At 36.5% G+C, this 21,550-nt stretch overlaps 1 protein-coding gene across 3 annotated transcripts in view; it reads left to right on the forward strand.

The window, feature by feature from the left end:
- The window catches only part of LRRC7 (leucine rich repeat containing 7), a 395,243-nt gene that overhangs the window by 329,066 nt on the left and 44,627 nt on the right, over positions 1-21,550 (forward strand). For all 3 annotated transcript variants that reach the window (XM_058537060.1, XM_058537063.1, XM_058537067.1), the window contains one exon: positions 19,415-19,636. In XM_058537060.1, the coding sequence (XP_058393043.1) occupies positions 19,415-19,636 (222 nt within the window). The remainder of the gene's footprint in view (positions 1-19,414; positions 19,637-21,550) is intronic.

Consider the following 21,550-nt stretch of genomic DNA (forward strand, 5'->3'; position numbering starts at 1 on the left):
TATTTAAGGTGACAGACACCTGATCATATTTAAAGGCTGGCAAGAAGAAGCCATTGGTGAAGAGGAAGTTGGAAATCTCAGAGAGGAAAGAAGAGAAATCTGCTTCTTTCTGAGGAAAGAGGAGAGGTTGAAAGTGATGGCAAGAAATTAAAAGAGGCCCAAGAGCCAAGGGGAGGTTACCTGACCAAAAGAGGGAACCATATTCACTTACATAGTTGCAAAGGGCTACTATAATTTTTCCATAAAAAGAAAAGCCTTATGCATTTATTACTCTAAATGGAACTAACAGGTGTTTACATTATCCATCCACACATCCATTTTACATAGAATCTATTTTCAAAGTCCATAATGTTATATTTAATCATATCATCAATACAAATCATGATGATCAGTTGCTTGCTCCTCTACTTGCTATAAGTACCTCCATGCAATCCTGTTTTGACTAAACATTTGTGGGCTAGTTAATCTTATTAACATTATTAAAGGCTAAAATAATTGTTTAATCTATCTGAAGACTTCATTAACCTTTTATACTTCTTGTCAAATGTGAAATAATGTAATGTCTTTAAAATCTTATCATGTCTTTCATGTGTAAACTCATTTGTATCTTCTTCCTACTATCATGATACGCATTGTCTAACTACCCCATGTCATAGCACTTTTGCCTAAAGTCTAAGATTTTAGAACCTATCAATAGATATGTCTACCTATTACCTCAGAGAGTAGAGAGAATAAAGAATACTTTAAATATTTAAATTTAGCTTTTTATTATATATTAATTGAATGTAGCAAGTTAATATTGTGAGTAGTGAGTAGCCAAGAGGCTAGACAGGATGAGAATGGAAAATTAGAAATTGAGCTACAAATGGAATGGGCAATCAAAGGAGAATAAATGGTGAAGAAATCTTAGCTGCTGCCCCATTTGAGTCTGTTTCTCAAAGTCTTTGCAGAAGATTTTTTTTAATCTTATCTCTATGCCTAGAGATACTATTACGATGCTACTACTGTGATAGCACTACTGTGTAGTAGTCGTACTGTGATCCTAGTGTGATCAGACACTACTGTGATGCTGCAGAGATTCAGTAGGACATCCATTTTAGAAAGTCTTTGATTGAATTTGTGACTCTTCTGGCTATCATAGCTCTTTGGTTGAACTAACATTGGTAATACTCACGACTCTGCCTATCAGTACTCCAGGCACTATAGGAGAACAAATGTGGGTACCCTCCAAGCTGTGGATCCAGAGATTTAGACACATAAAACAATTAGACAAGAAGTGCTTGTCTCTCAGACAGAATTTTGCTCCTATATCTATTGTCACTATCCTACGCACCTGAGAGTGGCTAATCCATGGTAAAATGTTGAGGGTGTTAAATTCTGACTTTTTTTCCCTCAATGGCAAGAGGTAGGATTGAACTGACTTGTTTTTTAATGATGTAATAGTAGGTGGTAGTTTTTAATTCTCTCTTGCTATGTCAGTGTCCAAAATCTCAAATTCTGATGTTCGTTAATTCAAAAAGTCTGGGAATCATTGCTAGAAGAACAGGTCACAGCTATGTAAGTCTGCTCCCAAATTCCAAGCAGTATTACTTGAGTACTTTAAAAATTGTTATTGCAAACTTTTGCAATGGCTGAAAATAGCAGTGGTTCCAGAAGGAATATTTGTCTTTTAGAGTCCCTCCCATCACTACTTTCCCTGCTGCAGTCTATTGGATCATGCCACAGTCACCTTGGTAAGAATGGTTTTGTACCATGTATTAAATATTAGTCTGTCAGACATTGTTCTAAATGCTTTAATTTCTGCATGTAATCCTCACAACATCCATATGAGGTGAGCACTATTATTTTTATCCACTTTATGAAAGAAGAAATTGAGTTTAGCCCTTCTCAGTAAGACTTAGAGTTTAGGTTAGGTTACTTGCCAAGATCACACAGCTAACTAAATATTTTAGAGATTCCCCTATATGTAACAGAAAATAGTATGAAGGTCATAGTGTAAAATATAAATGAAATCTTTTTCATTTTAAAGTCAGACATTATGCTCTGATTTGGTAGCATCCTCCATAAGAATGACAAGGCTGTTTTCCCCTAATTCCAAAATGACAAACTCTTTTAAAAGTATTGAGATTCTTACACAGGTTGACTATCCCTGAGGAGATTTAAAATTGGAGGATAATACCTGTAAGAATATGTTAAAATATTGGAGCTGAAAAACGTTGCAGCAAAAAGGCAAAAGTGACATATTAAAACAAATGAAACCGAAAACATTTCCCTTCTGGAAAGGGTAACCAAGAGACTTTAAAATGCTAGCGATATTAAATCTGAAAATTCTTTACTATGTCAAGACTAGATATTCGAAGGTGTCTTAGCGTCAGTGACTCTTCCCTCCTCGAGTGTCTGTTCTTCTGGGTTAAGTGCATAATGACTCGGTGGTTAGAGTAGTAAAGATGGGCATCAAGCGTCAACCTGAGGATGGACGCGGTTGAAGAGAAGCATACAAAAATGCAGCTCATTTAGTCTTGGCTCACAGACTTGCCCCTTACGCTGAAGTTGCCCATGATTTTCCCACATCTGCAATTCCAGCTTAGCCATCAAGGGCCTCAGGATTGCCAGATGCTCGTCATCTCTGAGGCGTGCCCAGGAACTCATTAGGAGAAACTGAAAGATATTTCAAAGAAACAGGACCCCAATGGAATTTTCGACTTTTCAGACGGTATGAGGTATTACTATTTTTTATTAAGTTTCTGGAAAGGAATATTCATTCCTTATTTTAATTTTGGCGTTTGTCGTGTTTCTTGCATTTTACTGTTTCTTTCTATACATATTTAGAAAAAGATCTAAAATATCTCTTGAAAATCTTAAGGTGTTTTGCTGTTGACCATATGGCTAAGCCATCGTCTGTGTTTTAAGACAACTGAATCAAATTCCTACTGGGATTGATTTTTCACTTGGTAACAAAAGTCAGTCTGTTGTAGAACTTTCAGAAGGTGAGATAAACTGACATCATTTTTAAATGAGAAGTAGATGTTTAAAATGAAAACATAAGAAAAAATCAACTTAACTTATACATTTAGTGATCTGAATAAAAGCATTTTATTGCTATACTATAGATATCTTATCTATAACATACAGTCATTAAGTCGTAGCCATTGAAAAGTAACTTTCACCCAACCTTTCTTCCACTAAAAACAAATATTGCTATCAGTACCATATATATGTGAAAATGAATAAAAATAACTACAATTCTTGGCTTTTGTAATTTACCTGCGACTGGCTGAGCAATAGTGTTGTTGGGATCCCTTATATCAAAGGCAGGGGCTGGGGGTAGGTGGCTGTAGCTCACTTTCATAGAAATAGAGGAAAGTCTGGAATAGCTAAGAAATAGAGATGAAGATTTAAATGTTGGAAAAAGTAGAGATAGCAGAAAGTAGAGTAGATCTTGAGGCTATAAGAGAGCAAGTCAAGATATGGAAGAAGTGGATATGAAAATCAACCAGGTAAACCTTACGTATAAGAGATAAGAGTCAGAGAAATAGAAATGTTTCTTATTTCCATCAACACCATCAAAGTCAAGAATATCTGTTCTGGTTTAGAGTAAAATTGAAATCAATAAGTGATTTTGAAATTTTAGTGATTGTCAATGCTGTAGCTAAACTCTCCTTTTGTACACAAGAAAATGTCAGGTAGAATAGGTTTTGCCTGAGGCTTTGTACTTTTTCCCTCCCAAAACAACACATATTCTTAGCAGTGAAGAAGCCCCAGGAGTAATGCCTTGACTTCACCAGTCCATAAGTAAATAAGAACACAGTTTGTCTATCACTGTGAGTAATGCCAGGCACAATCCTGACTCCCTCTTTTCTGATTCTCTTTCCGAAGTCTCATTTTCTCCTCTGATAGGAGCAAATTTTGCACCGGTCAGAGTAAATTTTTCTTCTGGTAGAGTGGGCCATCACCGAAACTCAAAAACAGATTGGAATCCTCTAGATAGAGTCATTTTAAACTATAACCATTTTTCTAAACATTAGGAAAAGATGTCTTTCAGAGTCAGTTGGTAGGTTGAGATTCTCTTTGCTTCCCCCATCCGTTTCCCATCACCCCCACTCACAGTGGTGTCACTTAGAACTTTGCATTAAGCAATATAAAGACTGCATTGATATCCAAGGTAATGGTGTGTTCTACTGAGATTGCTGAGCTTCAAAAAGAAATAGCAGCCAAATGCATTCGCTGTCAGTGAACTCTGCCCAAAAAACAAGAAATGAGTCAGTGAAAGGGCCGATTGATGAAGTCATACAATTATAGATTTTTAAATTACAAAAAAAAAAAAAACCACAAACTTTTAGCACAATCTGTTGCCTCCAGAGAGACATTTCTTACACAGACATATGCAGTTTTTCTCTTGACCAAAGCCACCTTTTTCAGGGGACATAAGTTTAAAAAGGAGAGTGGAACAGTGGAAAGATTCCAAATGTGTCCAAATAAAAAAGAACGTCTATTCCCAGCAGGATTTTGAAAATGACTCTCTAGAGCTACAATAATGCAACTCTAACTTCCTTGGTATCCAGAAATAATCTGGAACTGATTATTTGTGTAAAGAGTAAGTACCCACTCCTTAATTTCACCCTTAGATTGAAAAAGGAGTTTGAAGCACAGTTCCAATCATACCAGTTGCCCGGGAGGCAAACACACCCACCATCACACAAATATCCCTCCAGGTTAGGAGGGGTTAGGAGTAGGAGCGATAAGTAGGTGAAAATTAAATCTTAGGTGACTTTTGTGGTTAGGGATCAGTTATTGGTGACATTATCAGGCATCCACCACACACCCCTTGGAGGATCTGAAATTTCTGATGCTTACAGTTAGTGACTATATAGAGACCTCCACTAACTTCCCCCACCCAACAAATATCTGCCTCTGTCTCTACTAGAGTAGCCTCAGCATGGTCTTTATGGCATAAATATCAGTTATTGTTCTAGAACCAGATAAAAATGCACTGTTAGAGGTTAAGTTAAAATATGTAGAACAATCCAAAGAACCATTATAGGAATTATAAGCTAAGGGCTCAAATCCAGAATTGAGAATTTCAAGTTGCACTCCTTTTATGTTACCAGTTTCAGAACTGTTACTCAGGTGAATTAAATGTGCTCTTTTAAAACATAGCTTGTTGATTGATTATCATATTACCTTTTCCAGTAAATCAATGTAGCCATGCCTTTTGCTATGTAAAAAATAAGAATGAATATCCCATTAGATTCAGTGCCTCCCAAGATTGCAAATTATTAATATAAGAGAGAGAAGACTGAATACATATAAAGACTTGCTTGTTAAACAAGAATTAATTGCCAAAGCAAGAGTCCATGGCCTATAGGAAGTCAAAAATTTCATGAAAATAGGACCCTTCCGAGGCAGTTCCATACCCTTAGTAATAGCACTGAATCAGGAAGAAGGTTTGAAGAAATCAATGAAATAATTTCCTCTATTTAATGATCCATTTCAAATATTTATTTTGTTAATCTGAACGGCTAGGATGATGTATTTTTAATTGATTTTAGTGTTAATTCGTAGATATTTTTAAAATATTCTATTTCTATTATGTAATTGTTCTCAAAAATAATGCAGATAGGAGGTTGTGCAAATGCAAATAGAAAAATTCTTCTCTAACTTAAAGCAAAAGTGACAGCTGAATAAAATATTGTTTAGTTTCACAGTCACTTTTGTACTGGATTTTCTTACTTAATACAACATTAATTCTTTAACTCACAGAGCACATCCCTTTATCTCCTAATACCGGTGCCACAATACAGCTATCTCCAGTAGTGAAGGACATCACTGTCATAAAATCTGGAGATTATTCTTATCCAGACTGTCTCTGAATTATTTCCTTAATAAAAGTGCAAGCCCAAGGAGTGTCTATCAAATGGCTATTAAGTCAGAGGTAGAAAAAAACTTGCCACGGATTAAAGCAATAGAAAGAGTGGCAGATCAAAACCACTCATTCCATCAAGTCTGCACACAGGTGTTCCTTAAAACAAATGACTACTCTATTTCAGAAAATGGAGATAACTCAATAACATTTATACTATCTTCATTTTGGAAGAAATCTAAAAGCAAAAGAAAATGTGATGTTAATCTAATGCAATAAATATATCCCGTGATTGAATATGTAATTTGAAGACCTAAACAACATGACAACTGGCAGATGATCAAAGACAGTTGCCAAATAGAGGATGTCAAACGACAAGATTCCATTTCTCGCCACTTGATTTTTATCTGACTTACTCCACTCCCTATAGGTTCTTAGAAATCTTAAGGATGAAAGAAATGATTGTCAAACTTTTATTGTTATTGTTAACATCTTCCTTTTTATTTTATTTCAGGAATGTATAAGTCAGCATCATCACAAAACAAATTATAGGTTGAAAGTGTAGACTTAGCTCCAATTTCATCATTTTTGCTATAATGGATCCTCTGTTGTTTTTTCATTTGGTTAATAATTTCCAACTCCATAGCTTTGTTTTATAAGTTGACACTTAATCGTAGAAGAATGTGCTTATAGAGATTCAATAAGCCAGAAATGACTGCCTGCACATATCAGCCAGTTGTCATCCTAAGGCACATGCACTGAAGGGAAAGGCCCTATTGCCTCACCTTGTTATCTATCATTTGGGGTACTGGACTATATCACCTGACTCTAAAAGATTTAAGATCAGCAAATATTTTGAATCCCCCTCTCATAAAAATACCACACATGCCAGCAGAGTGCAGTGTCACCAAATCCCCAGGACAGGAGAAAGAACTCCTTCCTGGCCCCTCTCTTTCAAGCTTCAGAGCTCTCTTCTGTGTATTTGTGCAAATTGGTCCTCTAATGCCCGAGTAGGAAAACATAGATTTTTGGCATCAAAACTGCCCTAGCTGAATATAAGTAAAGTAAGAAGAAAAAATAAAGCTTAATAGTTTGGTGGTTATAATCATAAAACAGTATCCACAAAACATAGTAGCACTGTACTAAGGTGCTTAACAGAGACACACTCATATCGCCTTCACAACAACCTGATGGGACAAGGAGCTAGGGGCATGGCATTGAGGAACACAGGATTAGAGCCCAGTATTGTCTGGGTCTACAACCTAGTGTAACCACTATGTTATACTACTAATATATTGTATCCCACCCACCCCATCCAACCCAAAAAATTCAGAAAACATTATAGCATAGCCCTGCTGCAGTAGTAAATAATGCTCAATATCAGGAATATATTTGATACATATTTAGCTAGTGCTTTTTGCCACGCTTGGTATTGCTTCTTCTCTTGCATGTTCCGAAGAGAAACTCTGGCACCAGTCATATATTTAAAAAGAATTTTTGAGTCCTCTTCAACTTGTTCTTCGTGACCCTACACAAATCAAATATTTTAGATACTATTCCTAAAGGCGCTTGTTTTGAAGCCTTTGTTTTCTTTAATCTGAAACAATTACAAATTCTTTCCTGACCTTTGTGAATCTCAGAAGGAATAGAATCAGGAGCTCTAAGCATAACTGAAACCTACCTACAGATCCTTCCATCATATTGAATTTAGTTCCTTTTGTTAATTTTGTTTCTCAATAATTTAGCTCATCAAACTTCCCAATTATATCATCTAAGATTCCTACCACCCCTTCCTGTTTCATACTTCTCCATTGTCCGTAAAATAACCTAAGTCCCGTCACCAAAATCACTTGTGAAAGTGATAAAACTGCACTGAACGGCACTGACTGTTGAGGCAAGGCCAGCAAAATGATAATTACACTAATACATAAAAACTAATCTATGCAGTAAGCTGCAGAAAAAACATTATTTCAGTTTTTTTCTTAGTTCTTAAGAGCTTGTTTTTTTTTTTTTTTTTTTTTCTTTTAAGCAGGGTGCAGGAGGAACTGTGAGCCTTTACTTTGCCTTCACTTGGCCCTGGAGCATATTAAACTTGGCTGTTGAGCTTTCTCATCTGGGATGAGAAGACAATGATGCATATCTTGTAGAGTGGTTCTGAAAATTAAGATCACGATGTAAAATACTTACCACAGTGCCTGTCATACAAGTGTTTAATTAATGGTAGCTATCATAATATTTATTATTTTTGATAAAAAAGTGTTAATTGTGGACAAGTGAGACCTTCATTTTGCTTTGTTCCTAACAGCAGGCTGGTAATGAGACCAAGGTCGTGAGTTAGCACCCCTTCTGAATTACTGATACACGAACACAGGCTGTACTCTTCACCTGGACAGTTGTCTTCAAAACATATACAATGATGGGGATGGAGGTATTTAGGGGGGAAAAATGAAGGCGAATCACTGCAACCTAAAATATTAGCCATGTTAGTAAAGAGTAAGCAGTATCATCTCTACTTATGGCAGAATTGTTTTCTGTTTTTAATCTGTATATGCTATCCCCCTCCATAAAAGACACCACTTCTCAATATCTGAAACAAAGTACATAATTTACTGCTTGCTAACACATAGCTTGTAAGGCACAATCTCTGAGTAAAACAGAGTTTGGGGAACCGTGGAGTTCAGAGATTGGCGGATGTTCAGAAGTTGGAATATTTAGGGGTTCATTGACCTTGAACTGGGGAAGCATGGTTGGCATGAGTGGGGCTGCTGCTGATTTTAGGAGCAGTTGCTAAAGCAAGTTGTCATTGATTAATTACAACAGGTTTAAAACCAGTTCTTTTTGGTGATTATTTATTGCTGTGTCCAAAGGACAATCAGACCTTTACTCAGCAGATAAGAACATTTTATTCTCATTGCCATATTTGAGTACTTATATGTACCAAGCTATATGTTCAATGTATTACATTATCTTCTTTAATCCTCAAAATATTCTATGAAGCACTTACTATTATCTGCAAATTCATATGATAAGCAGAGAGCCTAGGGAACTGGTGTAAGATTGCATAAGTAAAAGGTGACAGAGCAAGGAATAAAACCCAGATTTGTCTGAATCCAAAGACTGTGTTACCTGTACCGCCTCTATTATTTTTTTAAATTGACTCCTGGCATTTCTATAATCCTCCATTTCTATAATTTTGTTATTATAAGAATGTCATACAAATGACATCTTACAGTACGTAACCTTTTGGGATTGGCTTTTTTTACTCGGCATACTTCTCTGGAGATTTATTCAGATTGTTGTGTGTATCAATAGTTTCTTCCTTTTTATTTAGGAAGTTTAGTATTCTATGGTATGAGTGTATCAGTTGGTTTAACCATTCGTCCAGTGAAGGAAATCTGGGTTGTTCCCATTTTGGGGCTATTGTGAAGAAAGTGGCTCTCAACATGCATGGACAGGTTTGTGCGTGAATTTAAGTCTTAAGTCTCTGGGACAAATGCCCAGGAATGTAACTGCTGGATCACAGATGGTACCTGCATGTTTAGTTTTTTAAGAAACTGCCAAATATGTTTCCAGAATGGCTCTACCATTTTACATTTCCAGCAGCAGCATATGAACGATTCAGTTTCTCCTCTTCATTGTCAGCATCTATTGTCACTATGTTTTATTTTAGTCATTCTGATACGTGCGTAGTGATATCTCATTGTGGCTTTAGTTTGAATTTCTCTAATAGCTAATGATGTTAAACATCTTTGCATGTGTTTATTTGCTGCCATCTGTATATCCTTTTTAGTGAAATGTCTTTTTATGTCTTTTGACCATTTTTCTAAATAGATTGCTTAGTTTATTACTGTTGAGTTTTGAGAGTTCTTTATATGTTCTAGATACTATCCTTTGTCAGATATGTGGGATGCCAATCTTTTCTCTAACTCTGTAGCTTGTCTTCATTCTCTTAACATTTTACAATTTTCTGTGATCTATTTTGAGTTAATTTTTATATAAGGTGTGAGACATAGGTCAAAGTTCATTTATTTTGCCTATGGACATCCAATTGTGCCAGAATCATTTGTTGAAAAGGCTGCCTTTCTTCCATTGAATAGCTTTTGCACCTTTGCCAAAAATCATTTGGGTACATTTTTGTGAGTCTATTTATGGATTCTCTGAACTGTTCCATTTATCTATCTGTCTAATCCTCTGCCAATACCACATAGTCCTGATTACTGTTAACTATAATAATCTTGAAATCAGATAGGCTGTTTCTCCTCACTTTATTCTTCCTTTTCAAAATCATTAACAGCTATTCTAGTTTCATTGCCTTTCAATATAAATTTTAGAATAATCTTATCTGTATCTATAAAAATTCTTGCTGGGATTTTGATAGGACTTTGTTAAACCTGTGTTTCAATGTGGAGAGAATTGACATCTTTACTATGCTAAGTCTTCCAATCCATAAATACAATATATCTCTTCATTATTTAACTCTTCTTTGATATCTGTCATCAGCACTGTGTAGTTTTCAGCATATAAGTCCCGCACAAGCCTTGTCTGATTCACACCTAAGTATTTCACTGTTTTTGAGTAATTGTACACGGTATTGCATTTAAATTTTAGTGTCCACGTGTTCGTTGCTAGCATATGTAGATACATTTGATCTTGTATCCTGCGACCTTGCTCAACTCACTTGTTAGTTCTAGGAATTTTGTTGATTCTTTTGGATTTTCTATGTAGACAATCACATCCTCTGCAAATAAGAACAGTTAATTTCTTCCTCTTCAATCTGTATGCCTTTTATTTCCTTTTCTTGCCTTACTCTACTTACTAGAACTTCCAATACTAAGTTGAATAAGAGTGGTGAGTGTGGACATCTGTGCCTTGTTCTTCATTTTAGGGAGGAAGCATTCAGTTTTTCACCATTAAGTATAATGTTAGCTGTAAGGTTTTTATAGATGTTCTTTATCAAGTTGAGGAAGTTCCCCTCCATTTCTTTATTTCTGAGAGTTTTTATCAGAAATTGATGCTGAATTTTGTCAAATATATTCTGCTTCCGTTGATATGATCACATGATTTTTTTCTGTAGCCAGTTAATACGGTGCATTGCATTGGTTGATTTTCAAATATTGAACAAGATTTATATCACTGGAGTAAACCATACTTGGTAATGTGTATAATTTGTTTTATATATTGCTGAATTCTATTTTTTCTTTTTCTTTTTCTTTTTGTGTGTGTGTGTGTGTACTGTCCTTGTCTGGTTGAGTTATTGGGGTAATACCAGCTTCATAAAATAAATTGGGAAGTGTTCTCTCCTCTTCTGTTTTCTGGAAGATAGTATGTAGAATTGGTATTAACTCTTATTTAAACATGTGGTAGAATTTTCCAGTGTAAACATCTGGGCCCAGAGATTTATTTCCTGGGAGTTTTAAAATTGCATATTCCAATCTTGTTAGTTGCAGGTTATTCAGGTTATCTATTTTATATCGGGTGAGTTGTGGCAGTTTGTGTTTTTCAAGGAAGTGGCTCATTCATATGAGTTGTCAAATTTATGTGTGTAGAGTTATTTGTAATATTACCATATTATCCTTCTGACATCTTCAGGATCTGTACTGATATACCTTTCTTCAGTCTTTTTTTTTGTGAGGAAGATCAGCCCTGAGCTAACATCCATGCTAATCCTCCTCTTTTTGCTGAGGAAGACCGGCTCTGAGCTAACATCTATTGCCAATCCTCCTCCTTTTTTTCCCCCAAAGCCCCAGTAGATAGTTGTATGTCATAGTTGCACATCCTTCTAGTTGCTGTATATGGGACACGGCCTCAGCATGGCCAGAGAAGCGGTGCATCGGTGTGTGCCCGGGATCCAAACTCGGGCCACCAGTAGTGGAGCGCACGCACTTAACCACTAAGCCACAGGGCCGGCTCTCTTCATTCTTGATTTTGGTAATTTGTGTCTTCTTTCTTTTTTTCTTTTTTAGTCTTTCCAGAAGTGTGTCAATTTTATTGATATTTTCAAAGAACCAGCTCTTTGGTTCATCTATTTATCTATTATTTAGTTTCAATTTCATTAATTTCTGCTCTTTTTATTATTTCCTTCCCTCTGCTTGCTTTGGGTTTATTTAACTCTTCTTTTTCTAGGATCTTGAGATAGGGTCTTAATTATTGATTTAAGGCTTCTTTTTTTCTGGTATATGCATTTAGTGCTATTAATTTTCCTCTCAGTACTGCTTTAGCTGTGTTCCACAAATTTTGACATCTTATATTTTCATTTACATTCTGTCCAATGTGTTGTTTTATCTCCCTTGAGACTTTCTCTTTGATCCATGGATTATTTAGAACTGTGTTTAGTTTCCAAGTGTTTGGATATTCTCCTTTTATTTTTCTGTCATTTATTTCTAGTTTGATTCCATTATGGTTGGAGAACACATTCTGTATGGTTTCAATTCTTTTAAATTTGTTGAGATTTGTTTTCTGGTTCAGGATATGGTCTTAGTAAATATTCTATGGGAATTTGAAGAGAATCTCTATTCTGCTGCTGTCAGGTAGAATGTTCTGTAAGTGAGAATTAGATCTGGTTGTTTGGTGATATTGTTCAATTCTTCCATATTCTTGCTCATTTTCAGTCTAGTTCTCCTATCAATTGTTGAGAGAAGAGTGTTTGAAATCTCTACCTATAATTGTGGATTTGTCTATTTCTCTTTCAGTTCTATCAATTTTTCGTTACATATTTGCAGCTCTGTTGTTTGTGTATACACATGTAGGATTACTATGTCTTCTTGGTGCATTGATTCTTTTTTCCTTATATAAAATCCCTCTCTATCTCTAGTATTTTTTTTTTGCTCTGAAATCTACTTTATCTAGAATTAATATAGCCACTTCTCTTTTCCTTTAGTTAATATTTGCATAATATATGTTTTTGATCCTTTTACTTTCTACCTGCCTATATTGTTATATTTGACATGATTTCTTGTAGTCTGCATGTAGTTGAGTAATGTACTTTAATCCACTCTGCCAAGATCTGTCTTTTAATTTGTGCAGTTAGTCTCTTTGAATTTAATTTAATAACTGACACATTAGGGTTTAAGTCTTAATGTAATTTGTTTTCTATTTGTTCTCCTTCTGCTTCTCTGTTTTCTTTTTCCTGCTTCCTGTGAGTTATTTGAGCATTTTTTTAAATTTCATTTTGATTTATCTATAGTGATTTTAGTATATCTCTTTGTCTAGCTTTTTTAGTGGTTGCTCCTGGCATTACATTATATATACATAACTTGCAGGAGTCTACTAGCATCATCACTTAGCAGTACAAGTGAAGTATAGAAAACCTTACCTCCTTTATGTCCCTTCACCCTCCTCTGTTTATAATTGTCTGAAATATTTCCTCTACATACGTTTAGAACCACCTCAGATAGTGCTATAATTTTTCTTCAAACATACTTTTGAAAATTCAAAAAGAGAAAGAAAGCTCATTGTATTATTTATCCATATATTTGCTTGCTGTGTTCTTTCTTCCTTTCTAATACTCCAAGATTTCTTCTTTTATTGTTTCTTTTTTATTTAGAGAACTTCCTTTAGCCATTATTTTAGGACAGGTCTGGTGACAACAAATTCTCTTCATTTTCCTTCGTCTGGAATGTCTTGATTTCCCTTTCATTGCTGAAGAATATTTTCAGTGGTATAGGATTTGGGGTTGACAGTTCTTTTCTTTCAGCCCTTAAAAAATATTGTGCCACTTCCTTCTGTCCTCCATGGTTTTTGATGAGACATCCACTGTCATTCAAATTGTTTTTCCTCTGTAGGTAAGATGTCATTTTTCTCTGGGTGCTTTTAAGCATTTTTTCTTTGTCTTTAATTTTCGGAAGTTTAATTGTAATGCATCTATGCATGGATTTCTTTGGGTTTATCCTGTGTGGGGTTCTCTCTGCTTCTTAAATCTGTAGATTTTTGTCTTTTGCCAAATTTCAGAATTTTTCAGCCATTATTTCTTTGTTTAACTTTTTAGCCCCACTCTCTTTCTCCTCTCCTTTTGACAATATGATTGTTAGAACTTTTATATAGTCCCACAGGTCCCCAAGACTCTGTTCATTTTTTTTTTTTCAGTGTGTCTTCTCTCTGTTGTTCATAATAGACAATTTCTATCGTCCTATCTTCTAGTTTACCATTTCTTTCCTCTGTTCTCTACATTCTGCTGTTAAGCCCATCCACTGAGCTTTTCAGTTATTGTATTTTCAAGCTTTAAATTTTCCACTTGTGTCTTCTTTATATCTGATGTTTCTTTCCTATAACTTTATATTTCTTTGCTGAGTATCTATTTTTTTCATTTGTTTCAAGCATGTGCATAATCGGTCACTGAAGTATTTTTTTGATGGCTGCCTTAAAATCTTTGTCAGAGAATTCTAACATCTCTGTCCTCTCAGTGTTGGCATTTATTGATTGTTTTTTTTTCATTCAGTTTGAGATCTTCCTGGTTCTTTTCATAGACATTTTAATATTATGTTATAAAACTCTAGATTGTATTTAAAAATTCTGTTTTAGCTGGCTTTCTCTGACATCACTCCAGTTGGGGAAGGGTGGGGCACTGCCTCATTTTGGCCAGGTGGAGGTACAAGTCCAATTATCCCATTCAGCCTCCATTGACACATGAGGCAAAGTCTCCTTGTTATTACTAGTTGGGGATAGAAGTTCCAGCTCCCCAGATGGTGTCCACTGATACTCCAATGGGGGGTAGCCTCATTACCATTGGGTGATAGAGAAGGTCCTGGTTCTCTACTAGGACTTCTCTAACCACACTGTTGGGAAGGTAGAGGGCTGCCTCGTTACTGCTGGGTGGGAGTGGAAGTCTATGTTCCTGTGTGGTCTCCACTGACACCATTGTGGGGGAAGGGCTTGCTGCTGGCAGATGGGGATGAATGCAGTGGCACCTTACTTGGCCTTCTACACCACCCCAGCAGGAGTGTTGGTGTGCCTTGTTACATCCTTATGAGGGTAGAAGTCTAGGCTCCACACTTGGCCTTTGCTGTCATTGTTGGGGTGGGGCCACAGTTTTTCCATGGTGTTTGGCTATAGTAGTCTTTGTCTAAAAGTTTTTTGTCTTGCTAGGCTGCCCCTTTCCTGGTCCTTTGGCTAGAGAGAGTAGACTTTTGTTGGGGCTTTTCTTGTCTGCACCTGTTGGCATTTTGGGGTTGCCTGCCTCTTCAGTATCAAGTCTGGAATATATGACACAAAAATAAAACCCAAGAAATTCACCGCCATGTTATTACTTGGTCCCCAGATCCCTAGCTGATCTGCTTTCTTCTCTCTAATTTCCAGCGTTTTCTTATATTTGTTTATATGTAATGTCCAGAGTTTTTAGTTGTTTTTAATGGAGGGAATAGGGAAAAGTATGTCTACTCCATCTACCTGGAAGCAGAAGTACTACTGCCTCGCTTTTTTAAATTTAACATGCAAATTAAAAAAAAAAAAAAAAAAGTCACTACAGAATACATGGTGTGAATAGAAAGTGATAGGACTGTTTTGTTGTTTTATAAAATTACTGAAACTGACTCATTCAAATGAGTGCTGCTATTTCCTTGATATCAGTTACTGAGTTATCTTTTTTAACTGATTCTGTATTGTTGACACTGCTCCCAAACATTTTTCGAACTCTTTTGGACTTAATTTTAGAGAATGAATTGTGTCCATTTGAATATTCTCAGTGGCACAAATTGTCATCCTTTGAGGCTGTGTTTGATTTTTGGAAGCAACCCTAAGTTTTTCAAGAGCCAAGATGGATAGCAAAACAGAAGACCAAATTGGGTAATACACTTTTCAGTCTAACACTCTTTTCTAAGAGGAGAGTGTGAACCAAAGCATTGTTGTAGTGATAAAGTCATTTCTTTTATAATGTGCAAAACCTCCCAAGCACTTCAAATTTATACATAATAAGCCTGATTAGCCGTGGGATGGATTTGCATGAACAGTGCCATTTGGTATCAAATCAACATTTCTTTTCTGTGGTGTTGACATAAATCTTTCCTTGGGTCTTATGGATGTTGGAGTTTTTCCTTGTAAACTTTGGCAGTATGTTTTTGGGTCAACTTGAAAACACCATATTGCATCACTGTGCTCCTCAAATACATGTTATTTTGTCCAGTCTTCCCTTGAAAGTTCAAAACAAATGTCAAATCTTCTCTGTTTCTTTTTATCATTCAAAGTGTGTAACACAGGCTTTACAGAAACCTTATTATTCAAATTCCCCTTCAGTAAGAGTCAGTGTTTTCATAGCTAACCCTCTGCTTGAACAAATCTCGTCTCCTGACATCCTCTACATTTTCCTCAGTCCTTTGTACTTCACCATGAGCATCCTTATTCCCTTTCTTACGCCTTTGTGCCAGTCCCTCCACACGCTCTTTACAGTCCCTCCACACCACAATGGTCTTTTAGATGTCTTGTGTCATTTATGTTTGCTTAACTTCACACAAAATTTAGTGTTAATTCTTTGCTTTCTACAGCTGTCATTCCGCATCCCCATTCATTGCAGCCTACAGCCCCAAAAGAGAGTGAAAGAACTGTTGCTGATGCAAACAGAATCATTTGACGACATGTTCCTTCCATGCCCACTTGGTTTTGCAAGCCATCCAAGAACATGAGCTTCATGATTCTGTAATCATGGAAAGATTACTAAATACACAGAGCATCGTCCTTTTTGCTTAACTATAAAATTCTAGGTCACATACATAGGATCTAAAACAGATAATAGAACTAATTCAATAAGTAGGAATGGCCCTTTAGCAAATTAGAGAGCTGCTAAAGAAATTTAATATATCCTACCTCAACAACCTGATCTTTTTGTTCTTTTCAATTCACAGTTCAACTATTAGGGGGAGAAAGCCAATCTGGGGGGAAGGGGACTGCAATATAATTTTGTGTTTAAGAGTATGATTGTCAGACAGCCTTGGTTCAAGTCCTGGTCCTGCCAGTGTACTGGTTGTGCAAATTACTTGGGAAAATTACTTAACCTCTCCAAGCCTTAGTTTCCTCCTCAGTAAAATCAAATAATAATAGTTATTTCTTAATGCTGTTGTAAGGATTAAAGGAGGTAATATGTGTAAGGTAAGTTTTAGCACATTGTTTGGCACCTAGTGTTTGGATGGTAGCCATTGTTAAATGCCAGTTACTGTGCCACCCATTAAAGATCATAAGTAGGATATGGTGCTTGCCCTCAAGGAGTCCTAAATCAAAGCATAATCAAAGTTCAAAATGTCCCATTAGAAGAAAAAATAAACCAGAAAAATAAGTGTAAAGGCTATTACAGTTCTATAATATGTAGAATTAGCTTTTTACCCTTGGATAGATCATTACCAGAATATTCCAATCAATGAAGTGATTGTCAAGCAATCATTATTGATTTATCTCATGTGGATTATGCATCACGGGACTAAAGCTACGTTCTGGATCTCTCTTGGTTTTTCTGGGTGTAAACATTTTTTGCTTGTCTATGTGATCACTTTCAATTAAACAGCAAGTCTTCCTCTTTCCCCCTGGCTCAAGCACTAACTGAAGACCCATGAATACTACACCAGTGGAGGTGAGAAGCAGGTATCAATGTAAAATCAGCTGATTATTCAGTAGCCAGGCCAGTCAGCCTCGTCAGCCTACACCTCCAGCTCCTAACTCCAGTAAATCACTTTCTCTAACTATGTAACTCCACATGCCAGTGAGTTCATTCAGAGTACAGCAGCTCAAAATGTGATGCTAAGTTTATCTAAGGCTTTCCTCTCCTCCCAAATGAGAGAACATGAAATTTCATGGAGGTAGGAGAAGGGTATTTAATCTTCTAGAGTGGCTGAGAAAGTTGTGACATTACCTTCCATTTAGATTTCTGAGAAGGTAACAGATACATTAGAGAAATATACATTTGCCCTTTATGAGGTCATCTTAGTTGTGTTTATGGTGTCATAGTTTTGTGATCCCTGGTTAGTTGCGTTGGACAGTATTGGATTGATCATTCTTTTCACATTGTGCTGGTATAGCCTGAAACTCTTTTTGCATCTTTTCTTCCAATTTCTCATGGCTGAATATCTTTCCTGTTTTTGAATGTAAAAAATTATACACGGTAACAAAACAGCCAATTGGATATCTCAAAATAAAAAACAAATGGTTGTTCACTTTGCCCTACATATTGCCAAATAATAATTTTGAATATTTTCTTCACTGAAATTACCTCTTGTTTGTAATCCAACAATATGCCTTCCATCTTCTCCAAATGATTTTCCACAATCACTGTCACTTCCTCACGTCTCTAATGTTGCTCTTCTTTAAGAGCTTTAAAATGATTAAAATTAATCTCTTCCTTGAATACTTGCTTAATAATTTTTTCCTTACTCCTCCAATCTGCCTTTTTCATAGTAATCAAAAATCTTGATTAGTCAGGAAAATTCACAGACTTTCCTAGCTAATAAATTCTAAGGTGAAATTCACTTTTGAATTCCAAATTACCTACCCTTAAGAGCTCATCAGGAATGAAAATGGGTTCAAGAAGTAACCCCTCAGATCCTTCCACAGTAACGGGTGAACTAATAAGTACAGCACTAAAACATATATTTAAAAGTATTAATGATAAACATCCACTTCCCATGTTAGACCTCCATGTGAAACCATTCTTAATTTTAAAAGGCATGTTCTAGGTGACCAGCTCACAACCAGAACTGCTTGCTTGGTAGAAAAGATATCAGGCAGAATGACTCAAGAGGCTGACGCTAGAACGAAGGTGAGAAAATCGGTGTGAACAGAGGAGCAGGGGTATGCGCCGTATCCCTTAGAGAGGGGAGACACAGTGAGCATGCCCTCTCTCCTCCAACAGCTGCCTTTAGGAATTGAGAAATGATCATTGTTGCTTTAAATGAAGTATTGATGAATCTCTCTGAAAGCTCATGATGAGATGATCTGCACACAGAGCTCACGTTAAAGACCTTTCCATATCTAGCGCCTCCACAGGCTACAGATACTCGCAGGAATTTATCTCATGAATCATTTCTAATGGAACTTAAAACTTTCCAAAAACCATACTCTTGATTTAATAATGCAGAAAATTAATAAATATTGATTATATTCACCTGAAAAGCTTACTATGCACCCGTAGCATAAAGGAAAATACGCAATTCAATTCTTCTGCTTCAGAATTAGGAACCAGATTCTATCATTTTCCCCCTGGTGTTTCATATATTACATCTCTCTCCCTGCTTTTATTTAAAGGAAATGCCAGATAGACCTCCACTTCATTTTTAAGTTGTGACTTCTTTTTCTTCTTGAGATTTTTCAGGCTGAATTTTGTTCCCTTAAAATGGGGCTTAAAATAATCTTTGGCAAGCCACCAGATGACTCTGAGTGTACTTAATGCAACCTTGCTCCAATATTAACATTTCCACGAACCACAGTAGGCAGACCCTTACTGTTTTTTCATTATCCTCCCAGCCGTGGCTGAAAGCCCAAATGATGCCACTTTACCCGAGAGGTATTCTGTGCGTGTTTTCTACTTTAATCACATCCTTTCAACACCACGAATCTTCGCCTGACAGATTATGTTCTCCACAGGCAGGCAGCCACATCCAGACCTTGATGGGGTCCCAAAGCCTGCAGCATCGTAGCCGGGAGCAGCAGCCATACGAGGGAAATATCAACAAAGTGACCATCCAGCAGTTTCAGTCACCATTGCCTATTCAGATCCCCTCGTCACAGGCCAGCCGGGGACCTCAGCCTGGACGGTGCTTAATTCAAACTAAAGGGCAAAGGAGTATGGATGGATATCCAGAGCAGGTGAGGAGAGTTTTTATAATTGATGAATTTTCAGAAAACATTCAGGAAAGTCCAACCAATCCGTGGTTTGCCTTCCTTCATTAATGTAGGCTGGGACACATGAATGCAGTCACCATGTTGAATGGAATGGGGCACTCTTTAAGAATTTTATCATTATTTTCAGTGGTTGAGGACTACAACATATAGGAATTGATGGTTGTAAAATGCTCATTTCACATAAGGAAAAACTGATGAATCAGAATAGTTTTTCAGGTTTATCCTCACTTTCTTCCACCCACCCTCAATTCAGCTCTACAGCAGGGCTCTTGAACGTTACAGAGAGCGTCAGTGGATTAGGCCTGTTTACCAAGGCCGCGGGTGAAACTGACAATATGAAATGTAAACTGTATACTCCCCTCTGTTTGTGGGAACAGATTTTTAAAGTTCTATCTTTTGATTGTTGAATAGTACAGAGATAAAGCTTTGCTATGAAGCAAATGATAAAGAGCAGTTAGAAGGGAAACATTTCCAAAATGCTCCAAAAGCTACTAATAAATGCCACGTAGCAAAAAAAGTGCTGCTCCTCTGAGCTTTCTAAGATTAGGATTTGCTTTTCCACTGTAGAATCTGTTTTTCTTCCTTAGGACCAGGAAACTGAATAAGATCTCATCTGTTGAGTTACATTAAGCTTAGAAAATAAGACATTACGATCTTAATAATTAGGCAAAGCTCCCACTGACTTCGCTAACTCCTGACTGTGGTTTCCTAAGCTTGCACTTGATTATAGCTTTCTCAAAGTTTCACATATCGCTCCGCCTTATTTTGGAAACGTATCAGACAAGATTATCTTCATTCTCATTTTTTCCTTTATACTGTTAAAAGCTGTTTATTATTTGGACCCCAGATGCTCCAGACAACTCCTCTATTTCTTAATACTCTTCTTGAAGCTAAGATTATGTATTAATCATTCTCAGAATCATAGGCTTTTTTTAAGATAACATTCTTCCTACCCTGCCTTGATCTAGGCCAAGTGTTGGATTTCAGGTAAAAACAAATCAGACAAGTGTCTTTAATCAGGTAATAATGTGAGGTTTTTAATTCTTCGGAGACTCTAAAAAGTTAATAAAGTTTTAAATTATGCTTTACCACAGTCATCTTAGAAGGTTAAAAATTGTTCATACTCCCTCCTCCACATATATCATAACCCCAACCCAGTTCTCTGATTTAGTTATTCCTGTTAGCAGCTACATGATTTTTTTCCTCCCAGAATCAACGCATTTAAAAATCCGCTGAGATCAAAGCCCTCTGTTTCACCAGAATAGAGTTAGTATTAGCATGCAGTTATTCTGAACATTCTGAATTTAAAGATATTTTTTACATTATTTCTCAAAAATACATAGATTGTGTAGTTTGACTAATGAGAGGATAAGTTCTAAAGTTGCATGCTTATTAAATCTCAAACCTCAAGATTCTTTCAGAGAAGGCATTTACAGTCGCTTGCAAGTGTTCTGATTCACAGCTCTATCATCAGATGCCTTTCAAATAAGGGGTAAAAACTTACACAACGGCTGTGTTAGCAAGGGACTCAAGCATAATTCCTTTTGCCTTCCCAGTTTTTTTTTTTTCCTTCCTTGGTTTCAAGCTGAAATGGTTTGGACTGCTGAGATAAAAACTTTGAAGTGGCCACGAGAAAGCCTACGGAGCGTTTAGACAACTAGCACTAGTTCCCAAGTTCTGCTCTCCCCTCCCCCGAGTTATACATACGGAGACAGTTTCTCAAACCTTTTCCCAATTCAGTGTACTATTTATCCAGTTCCGGTGGCGTGCTGGAGCCGACTCCTGCTGGCCGGTTACTGTGCGCATCTCTTTCCAGCTCCCCCTTCAGTGACCTCATGCTGATTGGTTGAAATTGTAGGATCTCCCAGGGAGATCCGC

This window comes from Diceros bicornis, chromosome 4 (assembly GCF_020826845.1).
Source record: "Diceros bicornis minor isolate mBicDic1 chromosome 4, mDicBic1.mat.cur, whole genome shotgun sequence".
Classification (NCBI taxonomy): domain Eukaryota; kingdom Metazoa; phylum Chordata; class Mammalia; order Perissodactyla; family Rhinocerotidae; genus Diceros; species Diceros bicornis.